Consider the following 21,508-nt stretch of genomic DNA (forward strand, 5'->3'; position numbering starts at 1 on the left):
TTCGATAAAGATACTCAGAGCCAAAGGAGATCAGAGAAGGAAAACAGCCTTGTAGCTGCCAAGATCTGAAAAGGATGTGGGTCTTAAGGTGGACCTGGGGAAGACTGAGGAAGGCCAACCATCTTCGGGATGGGTTCCGTTCACCACAATGTTAACAAAGGAAGCATTTACAAATGGATTAGGTGCTTCCAATCCTAATGAAAGAGGATCTTAAATGAGCAGGAATATAAATTTCTACTTTGAGATATTACTACCTGTTAACGGCGAATGGCACCAGATGTTAGACCTCAGTCATTGACTTTTGGCTAAGAAAAAATTCAGAGGCAAGACTCAAATACAAGCAAAAGTTTATTTAGAATATCACAGTGGTAGAAGAAGTGAGCTGTGAAGAAGTGAACCAGGAGAGCTGCATGGACTCATGAAACAAGTGACAGCAGCAAAAGAAGGGCACTTAGAACTCAGAGGAAAGAAAGCAAAGATACATGCCTTGAAGGAAGAGAGAGGGAAGAAAGGCATGGGCATGCTTGGAGGGAGGGAGAGAGAGCAAGAGCCAGGCTGGGTCCTTCCTCTGAAGAGCTTTTTTTCTGGAGAGTTTGGGGGGGGATCTCAAGAGAATATTGAGCTTTCGAGGTGTGTCCTCTCAGGGTCATGTTCTCCACTGATTGGTCAGAGTCAGGGCAGGGGGGTCATTAGTCAATGCAGCTGGTCCTGATTTCAGCCCTGGCCTTGCTGCTCTTCTGGGCCTGGAGCTGAAACACAGCTGAGGCCTAGATGTTATCTCTAGTTGGACCAACTCCTGGTCTCTGTGGTCAACAGACCTGAGGCTTTGTTCCTAAGTATTTGATGTGGGCCAGAACCTCATTGTCCTTAGGGCTTAATGCTTAAGGCAGTGGTTGTGCAAGGGCTAGTACCAGAGTCAAATGAGGCTATTATCCTGCCCCTCCCCACCGGTTTCTCCTTTAAGAGGTACACCACATGACTAGTGACATGGCAGGGGAGGAAAGGTGGGGGAGGAAAGGTCGGGGGAGGGTATGACCAGTGATATGAAAGGTCAGGATGTCTAAACCACATGATCGCTATTGGAGGAAAGGTCACCCTGAAGGTGAGGTCCCTGCTCAGTTTTGCCTGTTGCTAGGCACCTGGGGCTATCTGCCCTGGGGACCTTCTCAACCTGGCCCATTTTTCCTACTCTGCTTATGTTTATCTAACTGCCTGCTATATCACCCTCCTCCCCCAAAGCTTTGGGGGAAGTTTATCTTCTCTCAGAAGTCAATATGTGGTAAACATTTTTTTAAAAACTGGTGGGTTTCAGAGATTATGCTAAGCTGAGGACTAGTCTTTGTTTCTTGGCCCAAATTATCATTTGTCTTATCCTTAAACTGGTCATGTGCAATCTATGAGTGTAATCATTTGAAAACTCTCATTTTGTTTTTCATATAAATCTTATTATCTGTTAAATCTTGTAGCTATAAATATCCTGTTTACATTACTTTAAGTACATTGCTTTTTTTCACTTTTAGTTGGCCATAGAAAATAGATTACTTAGTGGCAATTACAGATCATTAAACTCTCTAAACCTCTAAACATATGCTATAAAAATGATCACAGATGAAAAGGGCAATTATCTAATGAAGATGGAAATTTGAGAGTATAGAGGTGTATTTTCTTTTTAAAAGTCTTCAGTTTCATATTACTTACTTGTATAACTTCTGATATCCTAGTACTTGTGATTATAGTTCACGGAGGTAAAATGGGGCTAAGTGAAAAGAAATGAACAGATGTTAGAAAGGAAAGTACTTAGCAGCTCATTAACAAAGAGTAGCTTGTAGTTTATTGGAACTCAGAAATTACATAACAGCATTATATATATGTGATACATATTTTAAAGATATATGTATGTTTTGCACTATATGTGATGTTTTCTAGTAAAATTTTTTGTTATGGGAAATTTTATTTTATTTTATTTTTAAAATATATATTTTTATTGATTTCAGAGAGAGGAAGGGAGAGGGAGAGAGAGATAGAAACATCAATGATGAGAGAACCATTGATCGGCTGCAGCCCGCAACCCAGGCATGTGCCCTGACTGGGAATCGAACCCTGATCGCCTGGATCCTAGGTCGATGCTCAACCGCTGAGCCATGCCCGGCCGGGCATGTTATGGGAAATTTTAAACATATACAAAAGTAGACAGTATACTGAAGCCCCATATATGTATCACCCACCCTAAAAAATTGTGACTATGTAGGCAATGTAGTTTTTTTATTACCCCTTTATTCTTTACTCCCTCTTCTCCAGAACTAATTTTTAACAATTCCCAAACATCATATGATTCTATTCATAAACACACCAGTTCTCATAGTTATTTAACACAGGAAATATGAATGTGTTTTATTAAAATCCTGTAATCTTTATAGCTATTTGATATTGAGATGTTAACTGTAAATATTTGTTTAAATTCATGGTGATCCTTGGTTCATCATATCAGATGATAAATTAAGAAGACAGGTTCAGATTCAGTCAGATAGTCTTCCAAATTGTTCCTGGGTTCTTCAGAAGATCAGGACTGTCCGAATGCTGTCAACAATTATATTGAAAATTATGTATAATTTTCATCATAAATTTAACCAAAACTCACAAATAATTTTAGTGTTTTCATTTCAGGAGTTGATTTAATCTTTCTTTATAGACACACAATTTGGTAAGCCTAATTTCTTTTCTCTTATTATACTCTTTTATTTCTGGCATTGATAATACTTTATATATAGTACCCATAAGCTGGGTGAGAATTGGGGACCCTCACTTGGCCCCAGTGGAGGACTTTGTGGTGTTGTTGCCTAGTGGTGCTGTGGAGAAGTAGAGCATAGCCATGTGGTAGTGACTATTTTGTCTTGGAATAGTCCCTGTTCTTGGCTCTTCTGTAGCCCAAGGCACATTGGGCATAAAAGAGGAGGTGGTTGGTATGTTGGGAAGCTACTTTCTGAGAAACCAAATTCCTCCCCCTGATTAAGTCCTTCTACATGTAGTAGCAAAATGGGGAATAACCTGAAGGAGAAGGAATTCCTTCCTTTGGACCTTACTGCTGGAGCTGTGGGTTGCCATGCATAAGTGTTTTCTTCACTCAGGGACTGGAAGCTCCACCTCCCTGTGGAGGGAGAACCTCTGTGTCCTTTCCTCACCATGAGTCAGCGTCACTGCACCTTAACAGACCAGTCCATTGTTGTATCCCATCTCCTCTCCTCCACTTCCTTGCTACTGTGCAGTTTGTATGACACGAGAGCCTGTCCTCAATTGTGTTACCTGTACCCATCTGGTAAGCACACGTGGGAAGGCCCACCCTCTGCCTTGCCTGTTGCCACCTTTCCATCTGTGTGGGCAGTCAGGTGGTCTTCTCAGTGGGCCAGAGGGAGAGCAGGAGGCCTCATTCAGGTGTTTCCCCTAGGTCTCCATTCTACCAGTGATTACCACACCTATTTTCAGAGTATGGGAGACTTGACCAGTTATTACTAAAGCAATGCAACATTTTCCCTTTGGCTGCCACTTAGCATTCCTTCTTGGGTATATCCATGACTGAGAACTCTAGATGCAAATGGGTTTTGGTGGAAGAACTATGAGTGCCAAGGTCCAAGGCCCCAAACCCAACCCAACTCCTAATTTGAGGAATACAGGGATTTTGAGATTGTGCAAGATATTTCTGAGCTTTTACACTAAGTCACTTAGTGTAGCTTAAAAAATAATGTTGATTTTTCTTTTTATTGAAATTTTTTGAGATGTTGTAGTTAACATGTTTCAAATCAGGGAGTTCATGTCAGTCAGTAGGGACATTTTCTCAGGTTTCTACTCCATGAAGTAGCCTAGATCCTTACACCATGGGCCTATTTTCTTCTTTTGTCACATTGCTTCTCTGCTTCAAACTCCTGTCATTTCACTTTAGGATTCCCCTCTCCCCCCGTCTTTTGTAATGTCTTCTCTTTTCTTTGCTTTTTTGTCCTGCATCTCCTCTGTGCCACACTGTTTCTGGTGTCTTGCCCAAATTTATTTCTATTGATCAAGGCTCTGCTCCATCATTTTAACCAAAATTATTGATCCTAGTCTTACTCCCCAATTGCTAGGGATCCCCCACTTGGGACATTTTGATAAATTAGTTCTCAGGGTCCATGCCAAGGGAGCACAACAGAGCTAAACTTGTGGATGAGATGTATGTTATAGGAGACCTATGACAAAGCAAGGTAATGAGAGAGTTGGGACATCCTTTAAGCATCTGATACCTGCCACTCACACCTCACATCTCTATGGTTTTCACTTGATTCTAGTAAAGATGGGCCTACAGTGTGCACTCTTTGTCAAATTGTAGAATGTAATGATTCAAGTCATGACTATGTTGCACTGAGGGTCCTCATGGTATAATATAGAAACCTCTCTAAGGAGCAGCCTCAACTAAGTGATTGTTTGTGAAAGAAAAATATGTGTCAGTTTACACCACCCCTCGATGTTGGAACAGTGTATGGCAGTGTTCATTATGGAAACAGAGTAGGAACCTAGGAAGTGGTCCCCCACCCCAAATGGCCACTGTTTCATCTTTTAAAAACCTCTGGTTTGTCTGATGATGTGGAAAATGTCAGAAAAGAAACTGATTAGTTTTTAAAATCAGATAAAAATAGAATCATTATAAAAGCTTTTGAAACCACTTACCCTTCTGTTTGGTAATTTACCTTTTTCCTTGGTGCATTAGATCAAATGCCTCATTGATTTTTTCAAAAGGCAAGGTATGGGTCACCAATGCATCCAGGTTGAACTTCTTATTCTTGTAATCAGTAACCAGCTTTGGGATAGAATCTCTGCCTTTCCAACCTATAATTTGGCCAAAAGTCCAAATAAACACATGGTGCTGGACATGAACAGGTAGTTTATCAGTGTTTGTTGAATGAATGAAATTACTTGGTCAGATTTAGCTTGCTCCAAAGAGATGAAAACCCCTATCATTTTTAATTTTCTATAATTTTACCTACTTTAAAATTTTCTTCATAGGAAAAAGTTAAGATTATTTTTTATTTCTAGATAAGAATTTATCTCTGTTCCAAGTTTGCCTTTTGTTCCTCTATGTTTGTTCATTTTCATGCAAATAGAATTTCAGTTTGAAAATTATAGTTATCCTTCTGGTCAAACTGTTTACTCTCAAGTAATTAATAGAATAGATTTTGTGTAGTCTTTAGATATATTCTTTAGATTCAATATTTAAGCAAGTTATTTTACTTTTTATTCGATAACCTTTGCTGTAACAATTTGAGTACTAGTATGGAGAAAATTAAAAGAAAAAAAAACTGACCACCAAATATTGATCCATTGATAGTACGGCCCATTAGTATGTCCATTGGAGAAACAGTCAATCCTTTGTCACCAATGGCTACTCCAATGAGAGTACAGGATCCCCAACCTACTGTTGTGCAATCCAGGGCTGCTTTCTGAAAGGTCAAACAGAAAAGACTAGCCGAGTAAATAGAAAAGTAGAACATGTCTTTAGTGTGCCTATGTACTATGTTTCAGGGAAAATTGAAACAACTCTGCTTATGAGATCATGGGAGTCAGTCTCATGAGGTCATAGTGTTGTAGATTGAGGCTTGAGGCTTGGTTTCACATAGAGCATTCAATAAACTTTAGAGCTTCATCAAAGACGATGTTAGAAAGAAACAGAACATATGATTTCAGCCTGTGTAATACCATAGTTACGCTGAATTCATATCATTGTATATCAAGAAATATACACATATATGAAATTAAGAAAGATCAATAGACGATATTGCAAAATCAAGTCGACAAGGTTTTGACCTGGTATTTGACAAGGTATTGTAAAATTTTGCAATTTCCGGGGACATAGAATCAAAATCTTTAAAGTCATGGAGAGATGGTGATTATTCAAAAGAATCTAAGATGAGGCATATTCTGTAAATTTAGTGGATCTCAATGTAGGATAAATGAAAATAAATGCCATTTAAAATAGAGGGCAAAACAGTTAAAATGACACTGGCTTCTCATGAAACATTTCATCTGCTTCCCTCCATTTTTTTAATGCTTTCTTGCAGTTAGGTGGAGTTGTATGACCTGTTCTGGCCAATGTGCTTTGGCAGAAGTGATGTGTCATTTCATAGCCAAAACAGAACAGCCAGTGTACATCCTGCCACCTGTCCCTTCTCCTGTGTAACAACCAGGAGGACCTCATGTTGAGATGGTGAAGCCACAAATTTGAACTTCCTTGATTGGTGGCTCACCACATAGAACACAGTGGCCTGGGGGAGTTGCATTGAGCTTTGCATGAGAGAAAGAGAAAACATTGTTATCTTAGCCTGCTGCCTGTTTGGGATGAAGATAAAACTCTGAAGACTGGAAGTGTAAATAAGTTTAAGAAGACAACCTGTGGAGGGCCATTCCACTTAAGAGTCCTATGGTAAATAAACAGAATGTGTTTGAGACTAGTGTTGTAGAAGAGGAATGTAGACTTTGTCCCCCATCCGTTGCCGTAGTCAGCAGGCAGCTAGACTCTGACCTGTGGGGGCAGTTTTACTTTTATAGAAGTTCCAATAGGAAGTAGAGTTCTTTTTCATCACTGATCATTATGTGCAACAAGGAATTTGAAGTATAGTAAATTGTCTCCATCTTCTCTCTCCCTGTCATACTAATGACAGAAGATAGTGCCCTAGAAGTTTTAGAATCTATTCTGAAATTTTTACTTGATTATGTGTTTATTTATTGTTTTGAGAATTTGTAACATTTCTAAATAGAAACTCTTCTGTTTTTTGTAGTTTTTATGGCAGAAACTTTATATATATATATATAGAACATCGATTCATGTTGAGGGGAAAAGACCACAGGTAATACTGGTCACCTTACGGTAGGTGCTTACATTGATTTCTATTTTCAAAAAAAATATATTTTCCTGTTGCTTTTTCTATATTTTTGAGCTTTTCTTCAAGCAAGGAATTAATGTTTATGATGATGACTTAGTTAAATGGGTATTATATGCAAATTCAGGTTTTTATTTAGTAGCCTCTGATCATTTTTACTGAGTATTATTTTGAATCTCAAAATCTTATAAAATTTTCAATTATTATAACTTTCTGATTGTTCTGTTGTGTTTTTTAGGCTGCTTAAGAACATGAGAGTTCATAGAAATCAAGTTCATAGAGATTGGTGGAATCTCCTCTACAATCCACAAATTTAACTTTCCCTGGTTATGGAAACTTTTGGTGAAAGGATAGGTAGCTAGCTCATCTTTTTATGATTGAATTACATCCTTTAAAATTTGGGTTCCAGTGTAATCCTATTCCATAATTCTGATGCATTTTTTGGTATAATAAGTTAATAATAGGATCTGTCAAGTTTCAGGTCAATGGTTCTCACCTTGAGAAACTTGTAAAAAATACTGGCACCTGGGCCCCCAACTCTTGAGAATATCTAAGGTGTACCCATTCACCGATTCTAAAAAACAACTCCCCAGGCACTTAAAAAGTATAGCCAGTGTTGAGAATATCTGTACTAGGGAAATAAGGTAAATAGGCTGAATTTCAATGTTTGTAAGAAATTTGAGCTGTGAAAAGTGGAGGAATGGATGTGGCACATTGTAAGCTGCTCGTGCCAAGGACAATTAAAAGGCAGGCCCTGAAGCTCTGAACCCAGGGAGCAGTGCAGGACAGGAGCTCTTAATGCATGAATTGTCAGTAAGAGCTAACATTTACTGAGTGCTTATTACCTTCCACATCCTCCTTCAAACAGTTATATTATTACAATGAAACCATTCTGGGAGGAAAGATCCAGGAATGGCAGCCTGCTGCTCTCAGCAGCTCTTCCTGGCCTCCGCTCTGTTCTGGGGACCTCACCAGCTCCTGATTGAAGTATAGAATTTTATTTTTATAACACCCTCCTAGAGGAGGGTGTTAGGAGCCATGCTGAACGAAAGTGTAAATAAAAGCCTAGACACTCTGGCAAGTTAACTTTTCCATCTGCTGCCCCTGAGGTTGGCTCTTTCCGCTTTCCAGGTTAGAATAGAATAGACAGGGGTAGCTTCACGGGCCCTGCAAGTCAGGGAGCCTGTCCTAAGAGAAGAAATCTGAGTGATACAAAATTGTAGTGTTTAGGAAGAAAAGACTGAGTTTTTAGTTTTGCAGTGTATGTGTATTTAGTATGTTGAAAATTAGAATAAGTAATTTGGACCTAATTTTGCACCCCATTTATTGAGTCCAATGGACAGAACTGGATTGTGTGTAGGTTGCTGGCCTCTCCCTGCTCTGCTTTTGATGGGAGGGGGTACCTTCTGCTGTTAGGGCGACAGAGGTCCTTTCTCTTACTCCTCCTTAAAATCTGCCTATCCTTTTATCATTTTTTTGCTCACTTCTTCCAGGCACAATTCTTTAACAAATTTCATTTCTAAATTTTCTCTGAATTTCATGTGGAAAAATAAACAAATATTAATAACAAATTAATATTGAGTAGTAATCAGTAATAATTATTAATAGATAAATACCAATTATAATACACTACACAATAGCTAATATATTATTAATAAACATTGTTTAATATATAAACATAATTTATAGACCTATAAATATATTAATATTAAATATGAAATGAATAAATACATTAATACATACATACTATCAATGTTGATTAATGTTAATAAATATTATTTCTTATGTAGTATTATACAAATATACATACCATGACTTCAGATCCACCTGCACAGTCAAGTGCAAAATCCACACCCCCATTGGTCATTTCAATGATGACCTCCTGGATGGGTTTCTGTAGGTCTTTAGGATTGAGGCAGTCAGTGGCTCCCAGGGCTTTGGCCTTTGCAAACTTCTCACTGTTGATATCAACAGCTATGATTCTGGAAGCTCCTGCTGCTTTACAACCAATTAAAGCAGAAAGGCCGACGCCTCCCAGGCCAAAGACGGCACAAGTAGAACCTGGGGTAACCTGCATACAGGAAAATCATGTTAACTTAAAGCAGCTGGTCCCACATTTTTTTAAAGGTGCAGGGTGAGGTGGGCACAGGAATATTCTAAGACTAAGACTAAGACTAAGTGATGTAGCCACACTTGGGAAATGTATCATGGGAAAATGAATGAGTCACTGACTAAATTTGGAGAATCGTTTGAGGGCCATTAGGATCATCAATTTATAAGGAACAAGCCCAAGTGGAAATCATTTCCTTGTTTTCTTTTTTAGTGTTATCACAACAAAATTAGAAAGTTCACAGATTACAAAGGCTTCATTGTTTGTCCTTTTAAATAGATGAGAAGTAATTTGATTTCTGTATTTCTAATGGGCCTTATTTGGTTGTGTTAATGTCACAGTTTTGAATGAGCACTAATGTTTCTCTAAGTGCGAATTAACTCAGTCATCCCAATGATCAGTTTATTTAAATGTAATGAGATCCACATTTCCTTGCATGGCTGCATGGCATTGGAGGCTTTTTACTATCTGACCCCTATCACCTTCCGATTTTATCTCTGTGATATTCTCAGTACACAGCCAAAACAAACTGTCACACTTTCTTTTCCTCATGTCTTAGTTCATGCTGTTCCTTCAGCCTGCTGTACTTTTCACCTTAATTCCTTTAATAAGAGTATAATCTATATTTTTGGCTTGACGTAAATAACACTCTCCCCACAAACTTTCCTTGGTTCTTCAATCAAAAAGTAGTGCCAACTTGAATATGTTACTCTGTAGAGTGAGGTAGTGGGAAAAAAAAAAATGCTGCATAGAGAGATGCTTAATTAATATTTTCTAATGATGAAGAGAAACTGTTTAAATTAAAGCATAAACAAAAGGGAAAGAAAAATATGTGCCCTCCAGAAGTATCGGAAACAAAATTGCTAAGAAATAGAGAGAATGCGCTTTTACTTTATGCATGATATTGGGTATGCTATTCAGGGGGAATAAAAATACATGTGTAAATATTCAGAATAATGTTTTATATACACTGTACTATTTACTGTATTATTGTGGCATGTGTTTAGTTTATTTCCAAATATAGGGTATCTCCACAAAATGTATGCACACACTTTGAGTAATTATAAAGGCAATGTTTATTAAAATGCATTTTATTTTCAAAATTGAGCTATGAGCTGTTAAAGTGTTTATACATTTTTTTGGGACACTGTGTATATTTCTGCAGAGAGTGTGCTAAGAAGCTTGCCCGTCTCATCGAGAGTGGAAATGCGTTTTTCCCACTGCAGCAATGTTGTGTGCAGTAGTTGGATTCTCTGGCCAGCTCACAACAGTGTACAAATTGAATACACTGCACTAGTTGTATCATATAGCCAGACCCCAATGTGTAAAAGCACTTTAGATTGCAGTACTGGGGTGGTCACTGTAAAATACGCCCTCCCCATTTGATTTTCTATCTGCACACAACACTGTTTCAGGACATTTGCATACTTCCAAAGATCTCTGTGAAATGTGATTAATTTGGCCATCAAGGATATGAGCAAATTAAAATGAACCCGGGTTCTGGTGCTGCTGTGGGAGGTCCCCAATAATTATACAGAGTTGTTGCATCACTTTTCTTCCGAGAAGTAAATTAAACTTTATTAAGGGTCTTGCCTTTTGTCTAGAATTATTGCTACTTCACTTCCGTTTACTTGGTTCTAGGAGTTATTTTTCTTCTAGAGCTGCTTCTGACCCTGAGGTGGTTTAGCTGTTCCTCAGCAGCAAGAGGAACATGTCCTGGGAATTTAGATCAACTTTGAGTAGATTTAAAAGAAAACAGTAGCTGAAGCTCTAGTGTTGTTATTCCCGAAGAAAGATTATAGTAGTAGAAGGTGAGAGTCTGCATGGAGTCCAGAAAAGGGGATGTGTGTAGCCCAAAGAGCAATAGCTCTTCCCCGGGACTCCAGCGCTATCTACAGGAGAATGTGCCCTGACTGCCCAAGTCACATGGGCTGTTAATCCACCCCACTAACACCTTTCCTCCAGGAGCCTTCAGATTGTAGTGTGGCTTCCCATACACCTTTTAATTTTTATTAATGAGTGAGTGAATGAATGAATGAACAAATGATGTTTTGGAGGTAGATAATATGCTGATGGCCAAGAGCATCATCCTTGTGTACTTGGCCAATATAATTCTCAATGAAAAGTCATGCCTTGATATTCTGGCTACTAGATCAGCCTCTTATTTTCACTAGGCCGACTTTGCTTCCTTGACACCGAACAACTGCAAGCAACTTGATAAAATGGAATTTTTGTCACAAAACTGAGGACCAAACCTCACCCCAATGTTTTAAGGGTTGCATATGAACCTAGCTTTGTTCATTCATTCCCTGAAAAGTTGTCACATTCCTACTATGTGCCAGGCATAGGGCTAGACTCCAGAGATAGCACAATGAACAGGAGAGAGTTCTTGCCTTCAAGGAACAAATAGTCTCATAGGAAGGAGAAATAATGGGAAGTCTCTCTATAGTGTAATAAGAAAGTAGACAAGAACAAACACAGATACTTTGGAGAAAACTGGGAGGGCACCTAATGCATGCCTAAAAGGCTGGAATAATTTTCCAACAGGAACTGACAAATACAAAAAGTCAGCCAGAGAGGTGGGGGTGCTCTCCAGGCATGTTGATGGGAGCAAGGTGTGCAAAACCCAGAGGCCCCAGTGACTGGAGGCAAGGCTGGGGGAACAGTGAGCCTGGGCAAGGAGAAGTAAGGAGAACCAGTTAAGGAAAAGAGGAGTAATGAAAGGGGAGTGAAATAGGCAGATATGTTGTTTAGAAAGACCAATTTTAGTTGCATTTTGCAATTGTGAGTCAAGGGATGAAGACTGATGTCAAGGAGATTTAAATAAGGAGATTATTTGAGGGATACTGACATCTCTCTAGTCTCTTAAACAGCTTTGAAAAGCTTGGGATTCCAGGGGCATATCTTGCCACCATTAAGACTGCCATCTGAGACCCTCCATTGGAGCCACAAAAGGATAGGGTGAGAAGCAGAGATGACTTACTGCAGTTTAGGGAGAGGAATCTGTCCCATCAGGGAGAAGGTAGGAGTGGGCATATGCAGATGGGTGGGTCTCTATAGTTTCTGTTGTCTCTTGACTGGGTCTGCTGTCCCAGGATGAGAATTCATATTTAGGGGACATATTTAAGCAGGCTGTATTTAAATTAGGGATAGGCTATAATATAACATACTAGTATAGAAAAATAAATTAACATGAATTGGTTGCCAACTATATGCCAGGCACTGGGCCAGATGTCTTACATATGTAATATGATTTAATTATTCCCACAGTAATTTGTAGTAGATATTATTATAGAGAGATAGGAGTAGAGAGGTTAAATAACTTGCCTAAAATCACAGAGGTGATAAAAGGCAGAGCCAGGGCTTGAAGTCAATGCTAGCTGCTTTATCACGCTGCCTCCTAATAACTTCTATTTTATAGAAGCTGGTGATTAACCATTTTACCTTGGCAGTGTTGATTGCAGCTCCATAGCCAGTTGAAAACCCACATCCAAGCAGACAGACTCTCTCTAAATCTGCATCATCGTCTATTTTTGCAAGATTAGCATCTGATATGACACTGTACTGAGAGAAGGTACTGGCCCCTAAGAAATGGTAAACTGGTTTTCCTTTGCAGGTAAACCTGCTGGTTTTGTCTTCCATTACTTCTTGCTGAACAATAGGGTCTTTGAATGGACTAGAGAATTAAAAAAATATATACAAAAAAGAGAAAGTAATGGATCACTGGTTACTTTCCTGAAAAAAAAGTTAAGCATTATGTATTAGTTATGACAGTTTTGTGATATGGAGACATAGAAAAAATGTCTTGAGACTTTTTGTCCAAATACACACACACACACACATATATATTTATATATCATAAAATTTGTAATTAAATATCATTTAAATAACATGTAATTTTATATAATTATTATATATAATATACTATAATGTAGAGTAAAAACATAATGTAAAAATGTTTAAAATATAATGTAAATAATGTGTATAATATAATACACAATATATTATATGTAGTAGGAGTCATCTAAAGATAATAATGATGAGAATAGTAAACATTTTATTGAATACTTTTTATGTGCCAGAAGCCCTTTTAAGGGCTTTACATGTATTCTTAAAAATTGTTATTATGGAAAATTCAAACAAATATAAATATACAAAGAATAGCACAATGAATCCCCATGTAAGCATCTCGCATCTTCAGCAATTAGCAACTCATGGCTGATCTGGTTTCATCCATTACCCACCTCCATCCCCCACACCACCAACTACCCTCTCCCCATTTTGGACTATCTTGAAGGAAATCCCAGACATCACTATTTCATCATAAATACAGAGTGTGCCTGAAAAATGTGTGCACACTTTAACAGCTCACTTAATTTTGAAAATGAGCTGTATGTTAATAAACACTGACTTTATAATCATTCAAAGTGTGTACACATTTTTGGGAGAAACACTGTATTTCAGTATATATCTCTAAAAGATAAAAAAATGTGTGTAAGTCCACAGATTGCATTTGGTTGCTATATCTCTTAAATCCCTTTTAATTTCCAGATTTTCACCTCTCCCCCCCTTTTTTTCTTGCAGTTTAGTTTTTGAAGAGTCATTGGTCCTGTAGTTTTCCTCATTCTGGATTTTTTGATTGCATCGCTATAATCTGGTTTAACATGTTTCTCCATCCCTGAATTTCCTCTAGTATGTTTTATCTAAATGCTTGACCTGATTTGGGTTTTATATTTTTTGTAGGCTTACTTCAAAGGTGGTGGTGTGTATTTTCATCTGGAGGCACATAATGCCTTATCTGCCTTTTTGTGATGTCAGAAAGAATTGATGGTCACTGTCCAAATCTGTTATTTCATTAAATGTTTGCAAAAGGCTGTATTAATTCTTTGAACATCTACAACAACCCTGTGAAATAGGCCTTATTATTATCCCCATTTCATAGATGAGGAGATTGAGGCAGAGGAATAAATGTAAGTGTAGGACCACTAGTTTTAGTAACCATTAAGGACAAATAGATCTTTCTATAGTTTCAGTAAAGTAAGGAATAAAGTGATTCAGCTTTGGGCTGGCTGATGTAGCTCGGTTGGCTGGGGTCATCCTGGCCACCTAAAGGTTGCAAGCTTGAGTCTGGGTCAGGGCACATTCCTGGGTTTCAGGCTCAATCCCCTGGGTTTCAGGTATGTGGGAGGCAGCCCATTGATGTTTCACTTTCGAGTGGATGTTTTTCCCTGTGCTCTCTTCCTGTCCTCTCTCTAAAAATCCATACAAAATCTTTAAGGAAAAAGAAAAGATTTTGGACTCTGGAACTTATGGCCTGGATTCAGAATTTAGCTCTAGCCCAGCCTGGCGTGGCTCAGCGGTTGAGCGTTGACCTGGTATCCAGGTGATCGGGGTTTGATTCCCTGTCAGGGCACATGCCCGGGTTGCGGGCTCAATTAATGACTCTCTCATCATTGATGTTACTGTCTCTCTTTGAAATCAATAAAGATATGTTTTTTAAAAACAAACAAAACAAAAGACAACAACAAAATTTAGCTCTAAGACATATCTATGTGGCGGTGGAATAAATTACTTTACTGTGCCTCATTGCATTCCTCTCTCCTCTCCTTTAGAAGTAGCTGCTATTCCGAACTTGGCATTTATCATTCCAGTGATGTATTTATACCTTTACTAATACACATGTAACCATAAACAATGTATGATATTGCTTTTGTATGTGACACATTACTGAACATATTTGTCAGCAACTTGCTTCTTTCCCTTAACATTGTTTGTGTGAGATCACAGTGGTCCCCCCTTATTGTGGGATACGTTCCAAGGCCCCCAGTGGATGGCTGAAACCTTGGATAGGACTGAACCCTGTATATACTATGATTTTTCCTATACGTACATACCTTTTCACTTAAAGGAAGCATTTCAGGATTTTCTTTGGTGTATCTGAATTGCCTGCATCACTATTCTTTGGGACCATTATTAAGTAAAATAAGGGTTACTTGAACACAAGCACTGAGATACTGTGATAGTTGATTTAATAACTAAGATGGTTACTACGTGACTAACAGTCAGGGAGTATATGTGCCGGACAAAGAAATGATGCACTTTTGGGGTAGGATGAAGTGAGATTTCACCCCACTACTCAGAATGGCGTGCAATTTAAAACTGAATTGTTTATTTCTGGAATTTTCCATTTAATATTTTCAGACCACAGTTTACCATGGGTTATGGAAACCTTGGAAAGTGAAACCATAGTTAAGGGGGAAAGCTGTAATCTATGTTGATATATGTAGATCAAGTTTAGCCATTTTCATAGCCACATAGGATTCTGTTGTGTTGTTGCATAGCAATTTGTTAATCCAGTGATTTTCAACCTGTATGCCTTGACAAACTGGTGTGCTGCAAGAATTTTTAAAATATGCAATACCTAGCTATTTAGTCCAGGGCACTGACCTCTTCTCCCTTAGATTGTCAAATAGAAAAATGGCAACAGACAAACACAACAATAGCTATCTGTGTGAATGAATCAAAATTATACCTATTTTTTTTTTTGGATTGGCAAGAAATATATTTTTTGGTGTGCTGCAGATTTAGTTATTAGTTTATGTGTGCCATGAGATGAAAAAGGTTGAAAATGGGTGTGTTAATCTATTCTCTTGTTGATGGACATTTGTGCCTTTTCAGTTGTTTGCTCCTATAAACAATGTTGCAATGGACATTGTAGCGCATGTCTCCTTGGGTGATTTTGCAAGAGTTCCTTGAACGCACCTGAGTAGAATTGGTGGGTAGAAAGTATGCCCATGTTCAACTTCATTTAGGTTTAGCCAATGTACTGCTCAAAATACCTGTGCCAATTTATAATCTTACTAACAGTATATATAGAGCTTACCTGAGTTTTGCACAGAAATTTGTGAGTGGACTCAAACAGAACTTGCATTTTTTACATTGAGGCATGTAGAGTGGAATTACTTTGTCACCTAGAAAGAAAAGCCGTATGTTAGATGGTGCCTATAAGTGTTAATTATAAATGTGACCTATAAATAATTTCTACCAGATGAATCAGTGGAAAACACCATTCTTTATGGTATACATTTATGTTCAGCAGAAAGTATAGGCGGCTACAAGATTGCTGATTTCCCCAAGTATTACCTACACTTTTTCTTTCTTTTTCCCCTGCTAGGCAGTCAAGGAACAAATCTGTATTGTTAGCATCCGGTGAAGAGTCCTACCTGAGACTGCTGTCCTTGCAGCTCTCTGCTTCATAACTATTATTTATTATATTCCTAAACTGCTGTGTGGAATAGAACATCCTTATATAATAGGAGAGGTGGAGAGTGACAGGCTAGATACGGAGAGTAATTTTCACACCAAAACCGTGTTTCACCATTTGTTTTACTCTCAGATACCACATTTTCTACTTTTTATTCAATTTTGATATAAAAATGGCTTCTATCCTCTGATTACCAAAGTCCAGTCATAATGAACATTTGTTCAACATTTAGTATGTGCCATACACCATTCTAACTGCTTCCTTGTATTGTCTCATCTAATTCTCAGGACAACCATTTGAGATGGGTAGTATTATTGTCCCCACTTTAGAAAACAGAAGTCTGAGTCACAGAAAAGTGACTTACCTGGCTAAGGTCACAGTGCCAGTAAGTGGCAGAGCTGGGACCACGTTGGCTAGATTCCTTCATGGATGCAAACTTTTCAGAAGTGATTGTTGTTATGATCTTGTTTGGAATGGAAAGATACTAATATACCTCAAGGTGTGGAGCATTCTTATTAAAGGAAGAAAGAATGAAATGGCCATCCTGTCTGACAAGTGAGGATTCATGGCCTATATTCCGTATTTTGTGGATCTGTTATGAAATCTGAAGTTAACAGTCTCAGTCATTGGCATGTTTCATTTACATGTTATTTTTAGTTTTCAAACTTCCAGAAAGACCCTTAAGCTAACACTGGCATATGTATAACATTTCTCACTTAAGCTACCTACAGAATGAGCTACCTCGTTCTTTGAATTCTTTATAATATTAAATTAGTTTTCTGTTTATTTAGAGGAGGTTGTTATTAGTTGTCATTTGTGCTCCATGGATGCTTCAGTTTAATTTAACTTTGTTGCTTAGCTTCATAGGGCAATTTCTCAGTGCTGTATGTAAATTTCTCAGTGCTGTATGACCATAGCCCCCAGAGTGTACTAGATGATTCTGATTTCAAGCATTCAGTCTCATTTTTGGACTGTGATAGATTGTGGTTCTCACTTTTGCTTTGTTAAAGAGGGCCCCCTTATGTAAACAGAGATCAAATATATAGCATGCAAAGGAATCTATCAGGAATTATCCCTGAAATATCCTGACATTTCCACTTAATTGGAATCAGAAAATAAAATACCTGGTTTGCAGCTGGTCACTCCTGGCCCAACGCTTTCCACAATTCCTGCCGCCTCATGGCCAAGGATCACTGGGAACAGAGCGTTCGTGAATTTAGGATTGAGGATATGGGCATCACTGTGGCATAGGCCAGTGGCGATTATCTACAAAGCAACCGAATACTTGAGTTATTTCTGTAAATATATCACTGAGGTTGTTAAGTGGATAATTTTAGGATAATTTCAATGTCACTTTCAGACTTAACAACACTCTTAGAACTCAATAAAAAAATAATACTTTGAAAAACACCAAATATATATTAGGATATATTCTTTTCCTCTTATACCTTTGTTTTCTGCCTTTTACTGTTATTGGAAAAATAATGAAAAGAGATAAAATTGGCAGTTACTGTCTCCAGGGAAGGAGAAATCAAAGGTAATAGGGAAAATTTAAACAAAGTCTAATAGGCAGAGGGAATGGAGAGGTCACAGGATTATAGGCCTTGTTCAAATTTTGTTGAAACGACACGAAATGAAATAGAGGTAATAAAAACTTTATAGTTAAAAGTGAGATATCAGGTAAAAGTTTGTCTAAATTGTTGTTGTGTCTTTATATTATTTATTTTTCAAGATTCTGCTCATGAGGCTATCGCATTCATTCTCATGTAGAAACCCTTCCTGTGGGGGTTGGAGGGAAAACATAAGCCGGGCCAGCCAGCTCTGGGGAAAATGGAGAAAGGATCCCAGTTTGCCTTCTATGATCTGTCTACTCAGTGTGGGCTCTTCTCCCTGCTCAGCCACTCCTGCCCCTTCATCTGGGCACCAAGACCCTATGCGGCCCTGGGCAGCACTTCAGTGTTTCCCCTTGTTTTTAAGCAAATTCTCTATCTTCCTTTTAATAATGCTCTCTTTTAATTGGCAACCGCAAAACAAAAAGAAAGCATAACTAATTCTAATTGAATATGAATTCCTTAATCTGATTCCTAAGGTTTATGATTAATTTTAAGGTACTTTAGTTAAATTTAAAGGCCATTATCAATAACTAGTGAGAAAAAAATTAATCATTAGCCCTGCTGGGATAAGGCCTGTTCTTATCTGAAGCTAAGATATGATTCCCTCTCTGAGAACTCCAGGGCCTCCCAGTCAACTCACATAGGCTTGACCTGGCAGAATCCAAGTCTGACCTTAGTGCCTGTCTGTCCTGCCCAGGGAGAGTCCCCACTCACCTTAATTCGAACTTCATGTGCCTTCGGGGGAGCTACCTCAACTTCTTCTATACAAAGGGGCTTGTCTGCTTCCCAGGCGATGGCTGCTTTGCATTTAATAACCTGGGAGAGAGGGAGGGAGAGTGAGGGAGAGAAGAGGAGAGGGCAAGGAGAGGTGTGGGGAGGGGAGATGGGAGGGAGGGAGATGGAAAGAGAGAGTATTATTGGAAAAATTAAAAAACATATTGATACATAATTTCATGAAAAGGAGTTATGGCGTTTGTGGCTGGATGTTATATATAATTATATTATTTTAAAGAAAAGGTATGTTCATTGAAAATATGAAGATAATCTACATTATAGTGCTTGCATTTTAATTTTTAAAAAATAATATTTTATTGATATTTAGAGATTGGAAGGGAGAGAGCTATTGATGTGAGAATGATCGGCTGCCTCCCGCAGGTCCCCCCTCCAGGAATCGAACAGGCAGCCCTTCGGTGTACGTTATGACGCCCACCCAAATGAGCCACACTGGCCAGGGCAGTCTTTTAATTTTTGAAAGGAACAGGTGCATTACAGTTTACCTTAATAAAAGGCCTTGATATTTCTCCCCCTCAGCAACAGAGAGGAGACATTATAGGGTCTGGACAGGGTAGGTGTCCAATAAGTATTTGTTGACTGAATGATTTGTTATCAGCTCTGAATTACCTGAGTCCTTATTGCTAGAGCATAGATGTGTTTTTTACAAGTTTGTAGTATGATTGTTGCTTGGACCAGAAGTTACTGACATCACTAGGGTAAGTGATAGAGCTACAAGCCCTGTCCCAGATTCCCTAAATTAGAATCTTCATTTGAACAAGCTTCAGGTGATTCATATGCACATGAAAGTTTGAGAAGTGAGGCTTAAATGATTAGTAAATTTATCAGTAGAATATAAATTTAAAAAAATTGGTCTCTGCAAGAATTTGGTTAAAAATGTATAAAAAGAAATTAAGCAGGAGTCTACAAATTAATTTTATTAATTAAGCAGGATTATATAATTAAAATTTTATTCAGCCTCTTCACATATTTTTAGTTTTAAATATAAGTAACATTGAAAGAAAGTAGAAAGAAACACACCTATAATTCTTCATTCTAATGCTACTAGTTTTGTTCTTGATGTGATTTTCCCAGTCTTTGACAACAGGAATACATATTTTTTAATAGTTGTTATGTAATTTTGAGTTATAATTAAAAATATCATTAGTCTTATTTACAAATGCAATATATATTAATTATGGGAAGTTTGAAAATACAAATAAAAACAGAAGAAATAAAATCGCCTGTAATTTATGAGGTAAGTCCTTTGAGCCATCGCCAAAAGGGATCTTATTGTATGTGATAGTTTTAATCTACTTTTCTCTACTTATTATATATTATGAATACTTTCCATAATGTTCTCTAACACTACTTTTAACAAATGTGCATTCTATTTTATGGTTATAATGTAGCTACCCAAATCTCTTTTTTTTGTCCATAAATAACATTTAATTTAACACCCTTGTGGTAAGCATTATGGCAAATCCACAGTAATTTTCTTCGAGTAAATTTCTAGCATGGGGGATATTTTGATGAACTTTACATGAATTTCTTTCTGAGAGTGGCTTAAATTCAAGCTTCCCTTAGCAAGTGTATACAAAAAGAAGACTTGAACAAAGAAAAAGTACATTTGCTTACTTTGCCTGTAGTGCCCATTTTTCTTTGGGAAACTCGCCTTGGAAGCTTCTTTCTGATTTAAGTTCTTCCACTTCTGTCCGGGATGCTTTCTCTCTAACCTGGATTGAACTGTCATTGCATAAATACCATCCCCGCTCTTTTATTGTCCAATCACTTTCCTTTTTGTTGCTGTGATCCACATCTCTGCCCATATTTCACCACGTCATTTGTGGTATCGTATTTCAGCTGCCAACAGCCTTTGCTCCCAGTCATTACTTGGAGATTTTTGTTTACTTTCTTTCTTTTTATTGCAAAGTATAAGGTGATAAATAGAAGTTTATGAAACATATACATATGAGTTAACACAAAATTATAAAGGACATATCCACTGCTCCAGAATCCTTCGTGTACCCACCCTTCCCCTTCACAACCCTAATAATTACTTCCTTGCATTTCTTTATGATTTATGTTCCTATGTAAGTTTATTTAAAACTTTATATGAATGAAATCTTAGTGTATGTATTCCTTCATGTCTTTTCTCTCAACTCCATGTTTCTTTCAGCCACATTGCTTGAAACTGTTTGTTTTCATTATCATTTAACTTCCTTCTTTTCTCTTTTCTTCTTTGCTTTGCTTTTTGCTTTTTGCTTTTTGCTGTTTGCTTTTTGCTTTTTGCTGTTTGCATTTTGCTTTTTGCTTTTTTGCTTTTTGCTTTTCTTCTTATGGTGAATCAGTGGTTGCATTGAAAAGTTTCCTTGGGAAAATTCAGGACTAATACACAACCAGTATGCACTATTACCGTGATGCCAACAGTCAAAATGGAAATACTTTTGTTGCAGCTGGTAAAATCCAGTCCGTTTCAACTCTGTTGCAGCCCTGGGGAGACCTTTTCATCACTGCTGAGCAGCACGCTGGCCCAGTGGCTGTGTAGGCTCGTCGTGCACCTCCTGTTGCTTCTGGGTCTCTGGGTGTGCACAGTTCAGAGTGGTCCCGGGATGCCGGTGGCAAGAACCCGGTGCTGCATATAGCCTTCTGGGGCTGTGACCACAGATGCTATGGGCCAGAGCTCCCCTGGAATCACACTTGCATGGCTGATGTGGGAAACAGTGTCCTATAGGTCGCTAAACATTTTGACTAGGCTGGAATTGCTGAGTCTTCAACTTTGATAGACAAGGTCAAAGTGTTTTGCAACATGGCTTCACCTTCCAGCAACAAAGTATCGGACTTTGCCCTG

The 21,508-nt window shown here is 38.0% G+C and overlaps 1 protein-coding gene and 1 long non-coding RNA gene across 2 annotated transcripts in view; one reads left to right on the forward strand and one right to left on the reverse strand.

Annotated features, from left to right (window-relative positions):
• LOC308564454 overlaps positions 1-21,508 on the forward strand; it is a 62,775-nt gene that overhangs the window by 8,145 nt on the left and 33,122 nt on the right. Inside the window, exon 3 of the long non-coding RNA XR_013999956.1 lies at positions 6,798-6,886. This is a non-coding gene — a long non-coding RNA (uncharacterized lncRNA). The remainder of the gene's footprint in view (positions 1-6,797; positions 6,887-21,508) is intronic.
• On the reverse strand, positions 2,263-20,390 carry LOC308564436 (all-trans-retinol dehydrogenase [NAD(+)] ADH4-like). The gene is made up of 9 exons (XM_081152674.1): positions 20,296-20,390; positions 18,601-18,702; positions 17,398-17,539; positions 15,893-15,980; positions 12,454-12,685; positions 8,710-8,970; positions 5,327-5,462; positions 4,713-4,851; positions 2,263-2,577 (listed from the first exon to the last, which is right to left on the reverse strand). The coding sequence occupies exons 1-9, from the start codon at positions 20,311-20,313 to the stop codon at positions 2,553-2,555; spliced, it is 1,143 nt and encodes a 380-aa protein (XP_081008800.1). The 5' UTR covers positions 20,314-20,390; the 3' UTR covers positions 2,263-2,552.

This window comes from Miniopterus schreibersii (assembly GCF_964146895.1).
Source record: "Miniopterus schreibersii genome assembly, chromosome: 1".
Classification (NCBI taxonomy): Eukaryota; Metazoa; Chordata; class Mammalia; order Chiroptera; family Miniopteridae; genus Miniopterus; species Miniopterus schreibersii.

Bases quoted from the DNA above. Each gene is read 5' to 3' on its own strand.
- LOC308564436 (XM_081152674.1), bottom strand. The intron at 15,981-17,397 runs GTATTTTATTTT...TTTTCTTTCTAG, and splicing joins AGTGACCAGCTGCAAACCAG to GTGACAAAGTAATTCCACTC. The intron at 4,852-5,326 runs GTCAGTTTTTTT...GCCAAATTATAG, and splicing joins CAATGGATCAATATTTGGTG to GTTGGAAAGGCAGAGATTCT.